Source organism: Phalacrocorax carbo, chromosome 6 (assembly GCF_963921805.1).
Source record: "Phalacrocorax carbo chromosome 6, bPhaCar2.1, whole genome shotgun sequence".
Taxonomy (NCBI): domain Eukaryota; kingdom Metazoa; phylum Chordata; class Aves; order Suliformes; family Phalacrocoracidae; genus Phalacrocorax; species Phalacrocorax carbo.
The window spans coordinates 59147798-59163012 of NC_087518.1; the positions used below are offsets into that span (position 1 = coordinate 59147798).

Here is a 15215-nt window from a genome sequence, read left to right on the forward strand (position 1 = left end):
ACCTAAGCTCTACTTGTCATTTCTGTTTCAATTAAAGGTGCTGAAGGAGTACTTGGATAATGTCCAGCTGGGTCAAATCTTGGAACGTGAAGGAGGCTGGGATAGTGTTCAGGACTGGATGGATGTACTCAGCGGGGGAGAAAAACAGAGAATGGCAGTACGTCTCAAAAGCATAAATATTTAACAAATAGAGGACATAGGAGGTTGAAAATGTAATCTGAATTGTAAGCGACTTTTTTTAAAAAAAGTATTTATTAAAAGTATTAATATTTTACTTAAAGAAGAAACCCCCAAAATGTGTAATACCTGAATACTGAGAAAACAACCTAAAATAGTGCCTATTGTAGTCAAAACTTAATAGGAAGTGTTGAGCTTTTACCAAACCTTACCGTTGGATTATAGAAACAGAAGTTCTAAAACAATTATTTGTTAAAAAAAGGAATGATAATATACAGCTCGTGGATTTTCAGTGCTAACTTTAAAGAAATTCCCTTGCTATGGTAAATTTTTGGACACTAGTTCTTAGTTTAGCTTCTAACGCTGCATTATTGGTTGTGGTTCTGTACCCACAGTAGCTTTTTGGTTTGCGTTCCAGATGGCAAGGTTATTTTATCATAAGCCTCAGTTTGCGATTCTGGATGAATGCACCAGTGCTGTTAGCGTTGACGTAGAAGGCTACATTTACAGCCACTGCCGAAAGGTAAGCTCGTTGTTTCTAGAATTACTCCTCTGTATGTTAACAGGAAACTTAAAATGATACACAGTGCACTCTTTTGTAATCTACATTAGCATAAGGAAAAAGGCACAAGCAAACAAAAGCTTAGGAGGGCATGCAAGGACCCTTTTTGCACACTAGAATTCAGTAATTGCTTTGTAGTCTTGTACGTGTGGCCTCTCTGTATCAGAAAACTTAACTAACTGGTAAGTAACCTTACTTTTCCATATAAATTTGTAGAACGTCAAATGAAGATCAAATAATCTAAAACTTTATACTACTTTATTGTTCAAGAGGTTTCTTTTGGCTGGGCCAACAGAAGTGAAAAGCTGGAAATTAATATTTCCATCTGTTTTGAGATATGAAAGGCCAAGCACTCTAGGAAACATGATGATATTAAAAATAGTTTTCTTTTTTCTTTCCCTCTTATACTCACCTTTTCGGATTCTACATAGTGAAATATTAGTAAGATTCAATTTCACACCCCTACACTGGGAAAGAATGGGCTTTGAAAGAACATTAATTATCAAGTAGCAGTGTTCTCAGAACGGTAACGGGGCAAAGCTGTCCATCCACTGACATACATGCTTGAAACTTGAAGTGGGAACTTAAGGAGCCTCCTGTGGTACTAAATTGACACTGATGAGGACTCTGCAGAGGAGTAGACATTATTTCTTGAACTAATTTTACCACAATAATATCAATACCCTGATAATTTTCTAAGTCTGTTTTGCATATACTTGTTATTTTGTTAACTTGAATGTTCATTTGTACTTCTGTTTTAGAGTTGCTGTTGCCAAGTGGCTAATGCATGTTACTGAAAAATAGAATTCCTGCTTAAGCTGTCCTTGCAGAAAGAAGAAATATTACCTTGTTTTATCGTCACAGCCATTTTGTCCTTTAATTGGTGCTGCTGTTAGGCTGCAAGGAAACAGAGGAAGATGATTCACCTTTAAATTGTCGCTTTAAGTTTATAATTCATTAATAACTTTTGTGAGTTTGGCTTTTTTTGCTGTTACAGTAGACTTCTTTTAATCACCAGGTTTGTAGCTTTACCTGCCTCCTACCGTACCTCCTTTGCCCAGTTATTCTACATTCTGCCAAATCATTAAGAGCAAAAGAATGGCGAAATCAATTAAAAAGAAGATAAATCTCTCCTGCTTTTTTTTAAAAAAACTGCAAAATCTTGTGTTAAGGCTACATATGTTTACTGCTAAATGCAAACTTCCAGAGTCTCTTATTATGAATTTCAACTCTTCAGCAGATATCATGCTGAAAAATACATAACACCTAACTCATGAGGAAAATTAACTGTTTTATTGTATTTTCTTCATGTAGGTTGGCATCACTCTCTTCACTGTCTCCCACAGAAAGTCACTCTGGAAACATCATGAGGTATGTAATCTTTGGTTTTGCTGAGGATATCCATAGGTTTTATTTAACTCTATTAAATGGACTTTACAGTTCAAGGTGTTCTCATCTTACATCCTGATAGGTCATGTTCTGTGTTTTTTTTTTAAATTTATTTTATTTTATTTTCCTAATCCAGTTGCACTATTTCAAAATTCCTATGCTTCTAGTTATGAAGGGAAAAGTAACCAAAAATCCTTAAACGTATCTGGAAGAGTAGCCTCAAAACTATGAAAGGCTCACTAGATACTTAAGTCTTCTTTCTTAGCCTCAAAACCAGTCTTGAACCAGAATCCAGTGAACAGCATGGAGTTTTTGCTTTCAAGATGCCTAATGTATCTAAGTGCCAAAAAAAGTTCATCCCTGATGCATGGACTTTTCTTCCAACTAAGATTTTACTATTGTTATTACTTTTTATGCAGCCAGGCTGTATGTGTGGGAAAAATACTGAATTAATACACAGGGATGAATGTGTACCTTAAGTATATTGTCACAAACCCCAGGATAGCAGTGCTAAGTCTAGGTGTGACTGTCAGCAGACTGATGGATGATACGAACAAAGAGAGTTTCACTCTTTTTCCAGAGGCAGTTAAATTTAATGAAATGTGAGGTGGGAGAAGCTTACCCTCTGGCTAGCTGTGTTTAAGATTTTGCATTGGAACTACTTCAAAATATAATTTATTTAGGCATTTATAGGCCTGGTAATTTTTAGGTGGCTGATAACGTATGTTCTTTTATTTCAGTTTTACTTGCATATGGATGGCAGAGGAAACTACGAGTTCAAGAAAATAACTGAAGACACAGTTGAATTTGGATCTTAAAGATACAAACTGAACTGTTACAGAGACTGATGATTACAGGAAGTGTGTAGAATGGCAGATGTTGTACAATAAAACTGCTCAGCTTGTTTTTTAAACAAATTAACTAGGATAACCCAAAACAAGCTGTTAAGCGTTTACTATTATGTAGGATATTGCTAATTGTGTATATGTTGGTTTAATTATTGATATGTACTAAGAATGTCCTTATTCTTGTGGTTTAAAAACCTGCCTAAATTAAATTGGGCTTAAATCAGTGTAACCTGATTCATCCTGGGATGCAAACCATTTGAAATCAGCTGATTTGACTTTTGTAGACCTTCTTTCCCTTCAGTGAAAAGCCCTGTTAAAATTAGGGTTGCTACCTCTCTTGTTCCTGCAAAGCAGTCTTGGATTTTTGCTCTGTTCTATGCATATTTCTGAGTTATCTCACAGAGTGCAGGACATTCTCCCACCTTCAGATCTGTGCCCTGTTAAATGAAAGAGCCTTTTCCTTGACCAAGCCTTGTGATGTAGCCAATACACCCTTGCTGATAAAGGATGGACTGAACCTAAAAGACAAAACTAATTCCTTCTGCTAAAAAAAAAAAATTCAGCTTGTTTTTTGCTGGGTTTTGGGTTCTCTTCAGCATCTGTCTGTCCACACAGTTCTCTCTGCTGCTCGGCAACCCCATTCTTTCCCAATTCAGCAAGAGGTTCATCCGTCCCGTGCTCCAGCTGCCCTTTTTCTGTCCTACTATGGTAATGAAGAGCTGAGAGGAGGTTGAGGGAGGAAAGGATTGACCAAAAGAAAAGGGGAGAGGTATGGGAAAGAAAAGTGATGTTCCTTGTATCAAACCATCTTGTGCATGTTTTCAGCTCTGAAGAAATGAATGGCTCCCAGAAGTAGAAATAGGGGTTAGAATGGACTCCAGAATGTTAATTGGTGAAACAGCAGACTGTTGTCTGTCCTCTGTGTGTTCAGTCCTGTAATACAGCAGTTGCTTTTTTTCCAAGTTCCTCCTTTTCTCCCTCTTGAAAAAATCAAACCTTCTCATGGCTTTAGCTGCCCATCAGATCTGAGTTTGAAAGTAAGTTGTAATGGTACTTCCTCTTTGGTCTTCTGGGCTGTGAAGCCTGAAATGATGGTTTAGTCCTTCACATTTATTCTGTTATTTCTCACGAGGTTTCTTGATTTCTGATATAAATTATTCACCAGTGTTCTCGCTGTGGTCTAAGGATCTCTAGTCCCGTTGGTTTTCTTGTTCTAGCTGCCAAATCCCCTTGAAGAAACCAAACGCTTTAAATAGTTTACTGTAACCATTTTTTCCATACAAATGATTACTGTGGTTGCCATATGACTTTGACAAGCATAAATGCAGCAAGGTGATTTTTGTGATCAGGGAATAGGAAGGCATAACTCTAACTGAATCGCTGTTCAGGCTTTAAAACAAAAATTTACAATACCTGTTGTACAGTGAAGGTCTAGTAGTTTCTTAGTGTTCCATATAAGATATAATGTAGGAATGCACTACATGAAGGCATGCATAAAATATGCAATAAATCTGTTCTCTGTGCATCTGTTAGCAAGGGTTTAGATTAACAACAAAACCAACTTTTTATAAAATGGGTATGTGCTTGGATGCACTGCTGTCTGTTAATTTTTACCCTGTTTGATTAGTCGTCATCTTTCATGTTGAAATTTGCTACCTGTTGATATTTTTCCTTCTGTCATAGTTCTTGCCCACACCTGGCAGTACTACTGTTCTTTCATCGTACTCAAATGCAAGCAGCTATCCCGGTGTAAGAATCTAGCGCCCACAGCAGATTCATTGCATAACGCCTCAATGAAGATCAAAAAAGCCTCTCTGAAGTGTCCTATTTGAGAGAATAAGGTACCAGATTAAATTTTTGTGCTTGGTCCACAAGAAGGCAAATAGATATCTCATCTTACTAATTTTTTCATTCAGATTCTCACATCAGCCATAATGTAGCAGGTAGCAGCATGCTGTATGTGAGGTGGTAGTCTTTTTTTTTTTTTTTTTTTTTTTATTGTAACCGTGAGAATAGGGATGCCAGATAGCTAATTTTTTTTCTTTTGTGAAAGTTCTCAGCACAAATGCAACTTCTTCTCTTGGGAGGGATGTCTTAGTAGCCTTTTAGAGAGGCAAAGGAAAAAAATCTCTAAAATGAGAAAGTTGCTGTTATCCTTATGACTAGGGCAGACTTTGCAGTGGAGTAGTGAACTCGGGATACTTTAATGTATTTTTAACCCTGACAAGCAAAACCACACACCGCACACTTATATAGCACCCCAGCAGCCAATCCCAAGGTACTTTACAATTCAATTGGTTAATAACAGGTTTTTATGTAATCTCAGATTTATTTTAAAACTAAAAACAGGAAAAAAAGTTAAAAATCCAACTCCACAATCAAGGAGGAACAAGTTTGCCTTTAGATGCCATGAAGTTCCTTGAAACTGAGGATGCTAGTGTTTCCTTAGGGCCGGGACTTAGTGTTTCTAAATATACTGGAAGGAAAGAAAAATACTCTTCTGCACTTGATTGTGAGCGAGGCTTATAAAGAAAGTATAAAAAAGAATGATGTTTTAGAATGATATTCCTAAAAGGCCTTACATTAAAGTATTTTGAGATAGACTTGGTCTGATGAAAGATTGTAGAAAATCTAATGAAAATGATCCAAGTCTCAGTTCTGTTGCAGAATTGCACTGTGATACTGTATTTTAGCTGTTAGGTCTTTTTAATAGCACAAGTTGGAAGTCTGTAAATTGGATTTGTGAACTATCTTAGTACGACAAAGTACTGATGAACATTTTCAGTCTCAAACTGTTGGTGCTTTGAAGATGATACTGGTAATAGTCAGATGGCCGCATTTCAACAGTGGTGGGAAACATTCCTGTATGTAAATACTGTAAAGTGCTTTGGAGGGGGAAATGGCGCTATATAAATGTAAGACATTAAGTGCCTCTGAAATAATAATAAATCTAAAGATAAAATACATCTAAGGCTTTTTATGTTTCTTGATGATGTGAGTAGGGATTTTATAAGAATACAGTGAATGCATACTCAAATCTCAAGTTACTTAATGAGCCAATTGACTTGTGTTCAGCTTATGATGTCCTGTCTGAAATTCACCCTGGAATCAGCCGGATGATGCCACCCAGTTGTAGGCGTAACAAAACCTGCGAGCTCGGTACCTGAAGATGTGTACTTAGAGCAGTTGGATTATAGGTGCATTAATCTTAAGTCTGCACTGATTCTGGCTTCTCTCCTTTGTCCGCTGGCCACCTCTTTTTCCCTCCGAATTCATAGATTTTATTGTATTTGTGATTTTTAATGTTTTTATTTGTTGCGGTAGATGTACCAGCTATCAGGATGCTTGAAACTCAGTAGTGTAAGACTGAAAACAAGATATGCTTGAATGAACTGATTTTAAGGGTCTTCTCTTGTGATCTGTGTTTTCAAATGCTGATTAGTACTGATTTTTCCTTCTCTTAGCTGAGATGAGTTATGCAATGAGTATATTTGTTTAGCATTCTTAGAGGGTAGAGCTCCTTTTGAAAGGAAATTCCTCAACCAAGGATGCGGTCTAAAAATATAAGTGTTGTTATACTTAGCTGATGAGCTGGAGTGAAAAAAAGGAACTTCTGTGTTGTGGATGTGATGTTTAATACTTACATTTAATAGTTAGAGTAGTATGACGTCTATTACTTGTTCAGTTCTGCTCTCTCAGCTACCCAGGTCATTGTGAATGCTTGGTTTGTTGCCTCAGTACTTCTGATTCTTCCTTACGTAGAGGAAAGCATCAGTTCCTGGAATGGTAGAACAAAATCCATGGAGCAACAAATTCAAACTCCTTTCAAGGATCAATCCACCATCTTTTGAGGATGTGTAGTAGCCGTGGTCCAGTATTTCTGAATGTTTAATAAAGCTCCAGACAGTTGTCCCCTCTCAGCAAAGATTAAGCTTTCTTGACAAAAACTACAATTATTTTTTTTTGGGGGGTGTGTGATGGTGCTTTCTACAGGACTAGCACGAGGCTGGAATAAGTTGCAAGGTGAGCAGAACATCACCATGAACCATGTCATGTTCCATGCCAAGTGCAAAGCATGCTTCACTGCGTAATGGATATATTTTTCCTTACCAAAAAAAAAACCCCAGCAGGAAACACGCACAAAAATCCAGCCTATCTCTGACCCTTGTAATTCTTCTGGGAAAAGTTGTCATTTTTTAACTACTAACTTATGACTTAGAGCTGTGTCCTAGCCCGTGTGCGTGTTGCAGGGGTGATTCTTGCCCAGATGTGGCACGGGTGGAGTGGGGCAGGCACACCTGGCTGGACAGCCCAAATACAAGATTGCTTTCGCACCATTTGAAAGGGGCTTGTGCTATAAGAAAATGCCAAATGTATTGCCACTTCGTGAGCTCTGCACTGTATACTGGAGAAGATGACTAGTGAGAAACGAAGCAGCATGTAGTGCTGCCGTGACACTTCCTTGACAGGCTTTTTAATTAAATAGAATCTAGTATTGACGAATGACGACTTACGCTTCTGCAGAATAGGGAATTCAATCTTTGTGTTTCTTAAACCTATAAAGAAGAAATATCCTGTGGATTATGATGGGAGAGAAAGAACGAATGTAGTGATTCTTCCATAGGATTCAGCTCTCTGCAGACTCAACAGATACCAGTGCGTCAGCTAATCTTCGGTGTTCTGAAGTGGTCTACAAATGTGAAAAAAAGCATTAAGATGTCCTACCATCACGATAGGAATTAAAAATCCCTTATTTAAATTTATAGATAGTTGTCATACATACTATGAGATGTCATAGAAACGTCCATGATAACGATCATCTGAAACCCAACTGTGAAAAGTGTGGGGGAGAGTTATCTTGGATTTACAGAAAAAATAAACCGCAACTTTTATGCATCAAGAAGAAAATCAAGTGTGCCAGTTCCAATTTCTGCATATAAAGCTGCTGTTCAAAACACTTACTTCTATGTATAATGTATTTGCTGCTTTATTAGGGGTCGATACCAGCTGGTTTGTGCCAGCTCTTTCCATGAGCACGGAAAGAGGTTTCTTGGTTTTATGACTCAGCTGCTTTGGGAGGAGGCTGGTTGGTTTTCCCTTCGCGTGTTGTGGTTCCAGGCTCTTGCTGTTGCTCTGGGTACAGTCAGATTTTTATTAATGATGCCTTAAACTTCACCTGGAAGTTTAGAACGGCTGTGCACATTACAGGTTCCTGTAACCTGCTTGTTTATATGTTCTGATGAAACTGATTCTGTGTGTGCATTCAAACAAGATGAAACTGTTTTCATCCTGAAACAGAAATATAGCCAAGCTTGGATAGAATCATAGAATCGTTAAGGTTGGAAAAGACCTCTAGGATCATCAAATCCACCTGCCAACCCAACAGCCCCAGGCCTCCTAAACCATGCCCTGAAGTGCCATGTCTACGCAATTTTTGAACACCCCCAGGGATGGTGACTCCCTCACCTCTCTGGGCAGCCTGTGCCAATGCCTGACCGCTCTTGCAGTGAAGAAATTTTTCCTAATATCCAACCTAAACCTCCCCTGCTTCCTATGAAAGCAATTTGTCTTTTACCTTAAAACTGTAGAAACATGTTATCTTCAAAGTTGCTGAGCCATCTTTGAACTCCTGCATCATTTTCTTTGCTTGTGTGCAAAAGCAGAGCCGGATGACAAGCAGCCTGGAACTTTGCAGACAGAAGCTGTCTTAAGGGAATAATTTGAAAAGTATGACATTTAGGGTTTAAATAGAAATAATATGTCTAAACATCTGGTGAAATTCCGTGGGGATTGACTTAGCAAACTGAAGACCCTTTGCCAGTAATCTTGTGAGGAATGCAGCAGTGCAAGAAGAATCATCCAAGTGGCATTTTAAAATGGAAGCAGAACTTGGGCACTCCACTTCTCTGGAATATATCTTTCACACACCAGGCTGAATGATCACAGTCTTTCTCATGCTGGTTAGAAACCTCACTCTTGGTGACCTCTGGCAAGTCTAAACCATAAGGATTCAGTACAATGGCTTTTACTGGCAAAAGGAGCTCTTACGCCGTAACGCCCGACCCCGTTGTCCGCAAACCAACATCCTTCTTCCCCACCCGTCCGTTGTTCTGGGAAACAAGTGGCATCCACACATGATGCCGCACTAAAATAGAACAGAACTGGAAAAATGAAGTCAATGCTGTCTGGACAAAATGTAAGAGTGCTGAGATTGGTTTACTTGGGTAGAAATAGGGAACTCCACCTACATGACTAAGCAAGTTTTCTGCAGTAAAATAACTTTAGAGTTTGGCACAAATCACAGCTAATTTATTAAGCTTGATTACAGAAAATTTGGAGAATACCGCTTTAGAAAAGACTCTCCATGTATGCAATTGAAGAGACATTCTTCTGTGTATCCAAATACACCCTTTGTTTCCTTAAACTGAATGGTTAGTGCAAGCAGGTACTAAAGCCCATTTGACTAATTTTAATCATTGTGAATCATGACAAGGTAAGTAGTGTGAAGATGCTCCCCAAAATAAGCTAGCCCTTATTTATTTGCTTTATTGTGGTATTCTAGTGTGGGAATGTATTTGTACAAAAGCAACAGAGCTAAAACCAGCTGAGTCAGAAGCTGCTAATGTGACAGACTTCATGTAACTGAAAGATAATTATCTATAGAGAGGCTGATGAGCTAATGTATTTGGGAAAATAATGGTTAAAAAGAAAGGCATGTGTGCTGGAGGCTCCTTAAAACTGAGATGCAGTCTTACATATTGCAACAGGACTTAGCTGAAAAGCCAGGAAACATTAGGAAATTTTTTTGAGCTTAGTAGGGAATTAAGGGCCAAGGTAAAATCTACATGTTGACATTCTTGTCTTTTTTAACCCACAAATACTAACTAGAAAATAAAAAATTTAGAGTAGGGTTTTTTTTTTTAAATTAGAATAGTTGTATTTATAATAGTCCTAAGCAGAGAATTTTGAAAAAGGTGCATGAAGTTGGTGCTTTAATACTCGTAAAAATCTCTTCGTGCTTAGTGTGTTAACTCTGTGAACTTCCTCTGCGGCAGCGGGGTGCATCACGCCGGTGGGAGGGACAGAAGGTACCTGAATAGGTGGGTCTGACAGACGGCAGTAGTTCCTGTGGGTGCCATGTGCTTCATTGTCCCCGAGGTGGTTACGAAGCCTAGTGACCTGCCTGAGAGACGTGGTCCCCTCACCTGGGACCTGTTTCAACTCCTTGTGCCTGTGCCTCTAGCGTGGAAGGTTGTTCCCTCAAAAGCCTTTTTTTTGGGTTCGTTTTTTGAGACAAGCTCAGCAGAACTCAAAGCATGTAAAGCCCCAAATAGCCCCCGTTACATGTGCGGCTGCATTCCAGCTACTCCTACCCATGCCTGCCTTGCCCTGCTGCTGGACGGATAGCTTGTTATCACAGTTCCAGATGTACCTTGAACTTAACATAACTTATAGGGCTTTTATAGCTCAATTTATGCTGCGTGCTGTAGTAACACATTTTTCCAGTACTCCTGGAAGACTGCACTCCCTTCTCTGAGGTTCTCAGTCTACTCCCCTAAGAATTAAAAGGGCAGCAAGAGGAATCTGTTTTCCCTTTGAACATACCGAGGAAAGAAAGTCTGGTAAGAAGTTTAACATTTAGTGTGAAAACCTCGTTCGGAGGTACTCCTGAGTTTTCTGAGACTAAAGTAAAACTTTGTCAGGAGAAGGGAGTATGGTTTTGTTTGGGGTTTAACACCATTGTGTTAAACAACTAAACAACAGGGGATCAATACTTGTCAATACCTGAAGGGCGGGTGTCAGGAGAATGGGGCCGGGCTCTTTCCAGCGGTGCCCAACGCCAGGCCAAGGGGCCACGGGCACAAGCTGGAACACGGGAAGTTCCCCCTGAACATGAGGACAAACCCCTTCCCTGAGCGGGTGCCAGAGCAGGGGCACAGGCTGCCCAGAGAGGCTGTGGGGTCCCTTCCCTGGAGACATTCACCCCCCGCCTGGACGCGGCCCTGTGCCCCTGCTCTGGGGGTGCCTGCTCCAGCGGGGGTGGGACGGGGTGAGCTCCAGAGGGCCCTGCCAACCCCCGCCATTCTGTGAGTCTGTGTAAATAAGTACTTGTTGGTACCTGCTGGATTGTTAACTGGGGCCTGGTTTCTAGCAGTGCTTGAAAACTGGGTGAGACGAGGTGTGTTATAACCCAAGATCCCTGGAGAGCCTGGCAGAGGGAAACATCAGCTGAAGAGCTATCAGATTTCCTATGTCCTTTTCCTTCAAATTTTAGTGAAATCTGGGTTCAATCTGGGTATCAATGTACTAGCCGTTTAGGAAAATTTGGATTGTTAACATACTGATTATGCCTTCTTTTGCCACATGGGGTCACCTTTTCTAGTCACACGATACCAGAGGGATGGCTCAGAGCATAAGCTGTATTCGCAGTGCTGCTGTGCTGATACAGCAGCGCGAAGAGCAGAGGAGGAACCGATCTGTGGTGTCTGTAGTTCTGCCTTGGAGGCAATAGCTGCAGCGGTGGCACGCGACGGTACCGTTGCACTCGATGCTTTATGGAAGCAAATGATTGTGTTATGAAGAAAGTGGAAAGATGGGAGATCAGATCAAGTATCATCTCTGTGGAGATGTACGTATTTGGTGTGAACGGAAAGGATGAAGGCAGCAGAGGGGAAAACCACCTGTGTTAATCAAGGATGCACTCTTTAAAAAAAAAACAAACCCAAACCAAACAACTCACACCTTTTTGCCTGGAATAATGAGTACTTTTTACTGGAGTAGCTTTTAAAATTTCACTTGTCATTCTAGCTCTTTCATTACAGTAGCTTTTTAGCTGAGTTATGAGATTACTGAAGAACTAATTAAAAAATTATGTGATCTCATTGGGAAAATATTCAGAGGAAGGAGGTTTTTAATTAAACTTCTTGATTAAATAGTTTTGTGAATATAACAATGTCTGAGTACTTGCTATTTAAATATTTCTTAAAGTAATAAGGTAGAAAACTTGAGAATAAAAATAGAAGAAAATGCATCAGCGAGGATAACTGGGAGCTGGCAACTGAGTATTCTTTGAGTTCAAATTAATGACTTCATTGCTAGTTGAACAAGCCACTAAAAACATTAATATTTAAAGGTAATTAGGTGCACTGCGAAAGGTGCTCGGAGCAGTGCTAGTGAATGTTCTGGAAGTTATTGATCTGATTTTGGTGACCAAGGGAATCTGTAGAGTGTAAAAAAATGCTGCCCTGCTATTAATATATTCTTGATTGTTGATTAAGGGATATATATTTATTCAGGTCTATATTTTCATTTCAATGAGGTCCTCACCACTGTTTGCAGAAATGAGACAGGGGGTTCATCTCCGGTGAAGAACAGGTAATGGAAATGAGTAGGGAACGGGGGAGAGGAAGGAAACATCGACAAAGGAGCCAGGGAAGGTAAAGAGCAGAAAAGTTGTGAGCTTCTGGCAGGAGCAATCACTGAAGTACGTCACTAGTAAGGCATGAATTTTGACAAGATGAGAAACAGGCACAACCCCTGCAATTGGACCTACGAGACGGGACCTGGCTGTAAAAGCCCCGGAGGCAGTCACCGCGGCTATGCCTTTTTTCCTAGGTACTGGCAGGTTTTACTGGAAGAAATCACCCCTGAGGCACATCTTCGTGTGAACTTGCCTAATTCAGCTACAGCTACAGGCTGAGGAATCACAGGGAAATATGCTCCTTCGGGGTTCATTTGGGGGATACCGAAATGGGCTGTATGGGCTGAATGAGAGCCTGTGCCAGAAGAAGGAGGATCTCGCCAGTGGGAAGATTTCTCATCCTGAGGCGGAAGGAAGAGGAGATTTGCAGCGCATCTGTCCTGGCCATTATGCCCTGGCTTTTGTAAGTGGAAGACACACACCAGCAGACGGGCAGCTTTCCGTGACAGTGTCTCTTTCTTAAAGGAATGGGCGCGCTGCGTGAGAGAGCGTATGTATGCCACGGTGAATAACACCACACCTAATGACTGTGGAAAGTTTTTCAGCTGACCAGTTCCTGCGTCTGTCCTGTCTAGCAGGTTGTTCTTTTGTGTTTTTCCTGCCTCCCCCAAACACGAATACCAGCTCTTCTCTCTCCCTCGGTGACAAACATAGACTACAGAAAGCGTGGTGGTTTGTATGGGGATAAATACTGTGTAATTAGAAGACTACTTGATTGACTCTTGGGCCTGGTATTGTCAAAAGCCCACTCATTCCTGCATATTACAAGGTTCTGAAACTGTGTGGCAATCGCTACTAACCTGCAAAATAATCAGCATTACGAAACTGAACCAAGAAGGTAATCTATCACAGCTGTTTCTTCTCGCTTACTTAAGGCAGAAACTCTTTGTCCTCTGTTGCCACATAAGTAGTGAACCAAGTTAAGCTTATAATCACATTCTTATCGTGACGTGCCTCTCAGCAGCAGCCTTCTCACAGTGGAAAGCTGAGTCTGCTGGAAAGAGATTAACTAAGCTGTTTGCTGCCATATCTGTCATATATACATTTATGAAGTCCTGTACAGTTGTTTGTTTTAAGTAATGGCAGTAATTTAATTGTCTATAACGCTGGTAGGGCTGGCAGAAGAGCAGCAGAACAATATCAGCCTTTATTCACTGATGTGAAGAAGAATGTTGTTTTAAAGCAGTACTATAAAATGGAAGTGGCTTATTACAATCTGCAATGTTACATATTAATTTGTATAAGGAGAGAACACAAGCACCGTGCCAGGGAACTGTGCAAATGTTTTTATCCACTTGAAGTACCTGGATACCTTTTCATGCAACAGATGACAAGGAGCAAAGCGGAATGGGGGATCAGGAGCATCGGTAGGAACACGCTTGCTTACAGAAACCTGCTTAGAAGATAAGCCAGGGAACGTACGTGTGTAGGAAAAGCCTTTCCCTTTCTCACATCAATTCCCTGGGTGGCTGGCTCCATCTTACAGCGGTATGGCGCTGAAGTGGCCACATGTGTGTTGTAGGTAGGATCCAGCCTTTCTTCCTCTAGCCCATACCTTTATTCAACAACTCCTTTTGCCCACCCTGATTCTGTGAGGAAGTTACATCTCTGCATAAAACATTTTGCGTGGGCTCAGGACGCTGACCCGAGGGATAACACTTCTGGAAGTTTGCAGTAAAAAGCCCCTTTCTCAACTGTCTCCACAAACAGCAAAAATCCTCTTTGAAATGGGATCTGTGAGCCCCGTGACTCTGGTTACTCAGCATTGTTGGATGAGAACACACTGCAGCCAGGGAACAGAAGTGCTTCAGGTTTCCAAAACTTGTGCAGTGGTGGGTCCCTCTTGTGCCATTTAAGGCACTTGTTTGCATGTCTATGGGTGTTCTTTCTTTCCTCCTTTTAATGAAAACAACCTTCATATTCAGAACAAACTGAAAATCTCTGAAGTAATGAAGCGTGATTTATAAGATCATTCTATGTAGCTTATGACAATCAGATGCATGCTCTAGTTTAAAAAAATACTGTGCTGTAACCTACAGGCCTTCCTTTTCCCATGAGCTCTTCCCTTTTCTGAGCTTGGCCCTGAATGAAGCTGCGGAAGCAAGAACGGCACAGGGAAGGGAAGTGATGATGGCAACTTTGGAATATTTTTAAATTTACTCCCACAAGCTCTCACATTTTTGGCTGCTGTTGTAAGATTCCTCCTCCATACAAGGCTTATGCATCAGCAGATTATGTAGTAAGCAATTATTGCACAACATTAAGTAAATAGGGTTTTTTTGGGGGGGGGTTGGTGGTGTTTGTTTTCTTCTCTCTGTCAAAAAGGAAATCAAAGAACTAAGAAACCCCCTGTAAACCACACTCAGGAGGTTCACAGACTCACACAATGGCGGGGGTTGGCAGGGGCCTCTGGAGCTCACCCGGTCCCACCCCCTGCGTGAGCAGGCACCCCCAGAGCAGGGGCACAGGGCCGCGTCCAGGCGGGGGGTGAATGTCTTCAGGGAAGGGACCCCACAGCCTCTCTGGGCAGCCTGTGCCCCTGCTCTGGCACCCGCACAGGGAAGGTGTTTGTCCCCATGTTCAGGTGGAACTTCCCGTGTTCCAGCTTGTGCCCGTGGCCCCTTGGCCTGGCGTTGGGCACCGCTGAAAAGAGCCCGGCCCCATCGTCCTGACACCTGCCCTTCAGATATTTCTAAGCACTGATGAGATTCCCCCCTCAGCCTTCTCTTCTCCAGGCTGAACAAACCCCAAACTACGC

General features: G+C 41.0%; 1 protein-coding gene across 2 annotated transcripts in view; it reads left to right on the forward strand.

Annotated features, from left to right (window-relative positions):
- ABCD3 (ATP binding cassette subfamily D member 3) overlaps positions 1-5942 on the forward strand; it is a 32908-nt gene extending 26966 nt beyond the window's left edge. For both annotated transcript variants that reach the window (XM_064455537.1, XM_064455538.1), the window contains exons 20-23: positions 38-157; positions 596-700; positions 2054-2110; positions 2869-5942. In XM_064455537.1, coding sequence (XP_064311607.1) covers positions 38-157; positions 596-700; positions 2054-2110; positions 2869-2946 — 360 coding nt within the window. In that variant the 3' untranslated portion in view covers positions 2947-5942. The remainder of the gene's footprint in view (positions 1-37; positions 158-595; positions 701-2053; positions 2111-2868) is intronic.
- Positions 5943-15215: the final 9273 nt, after the last annotated feature.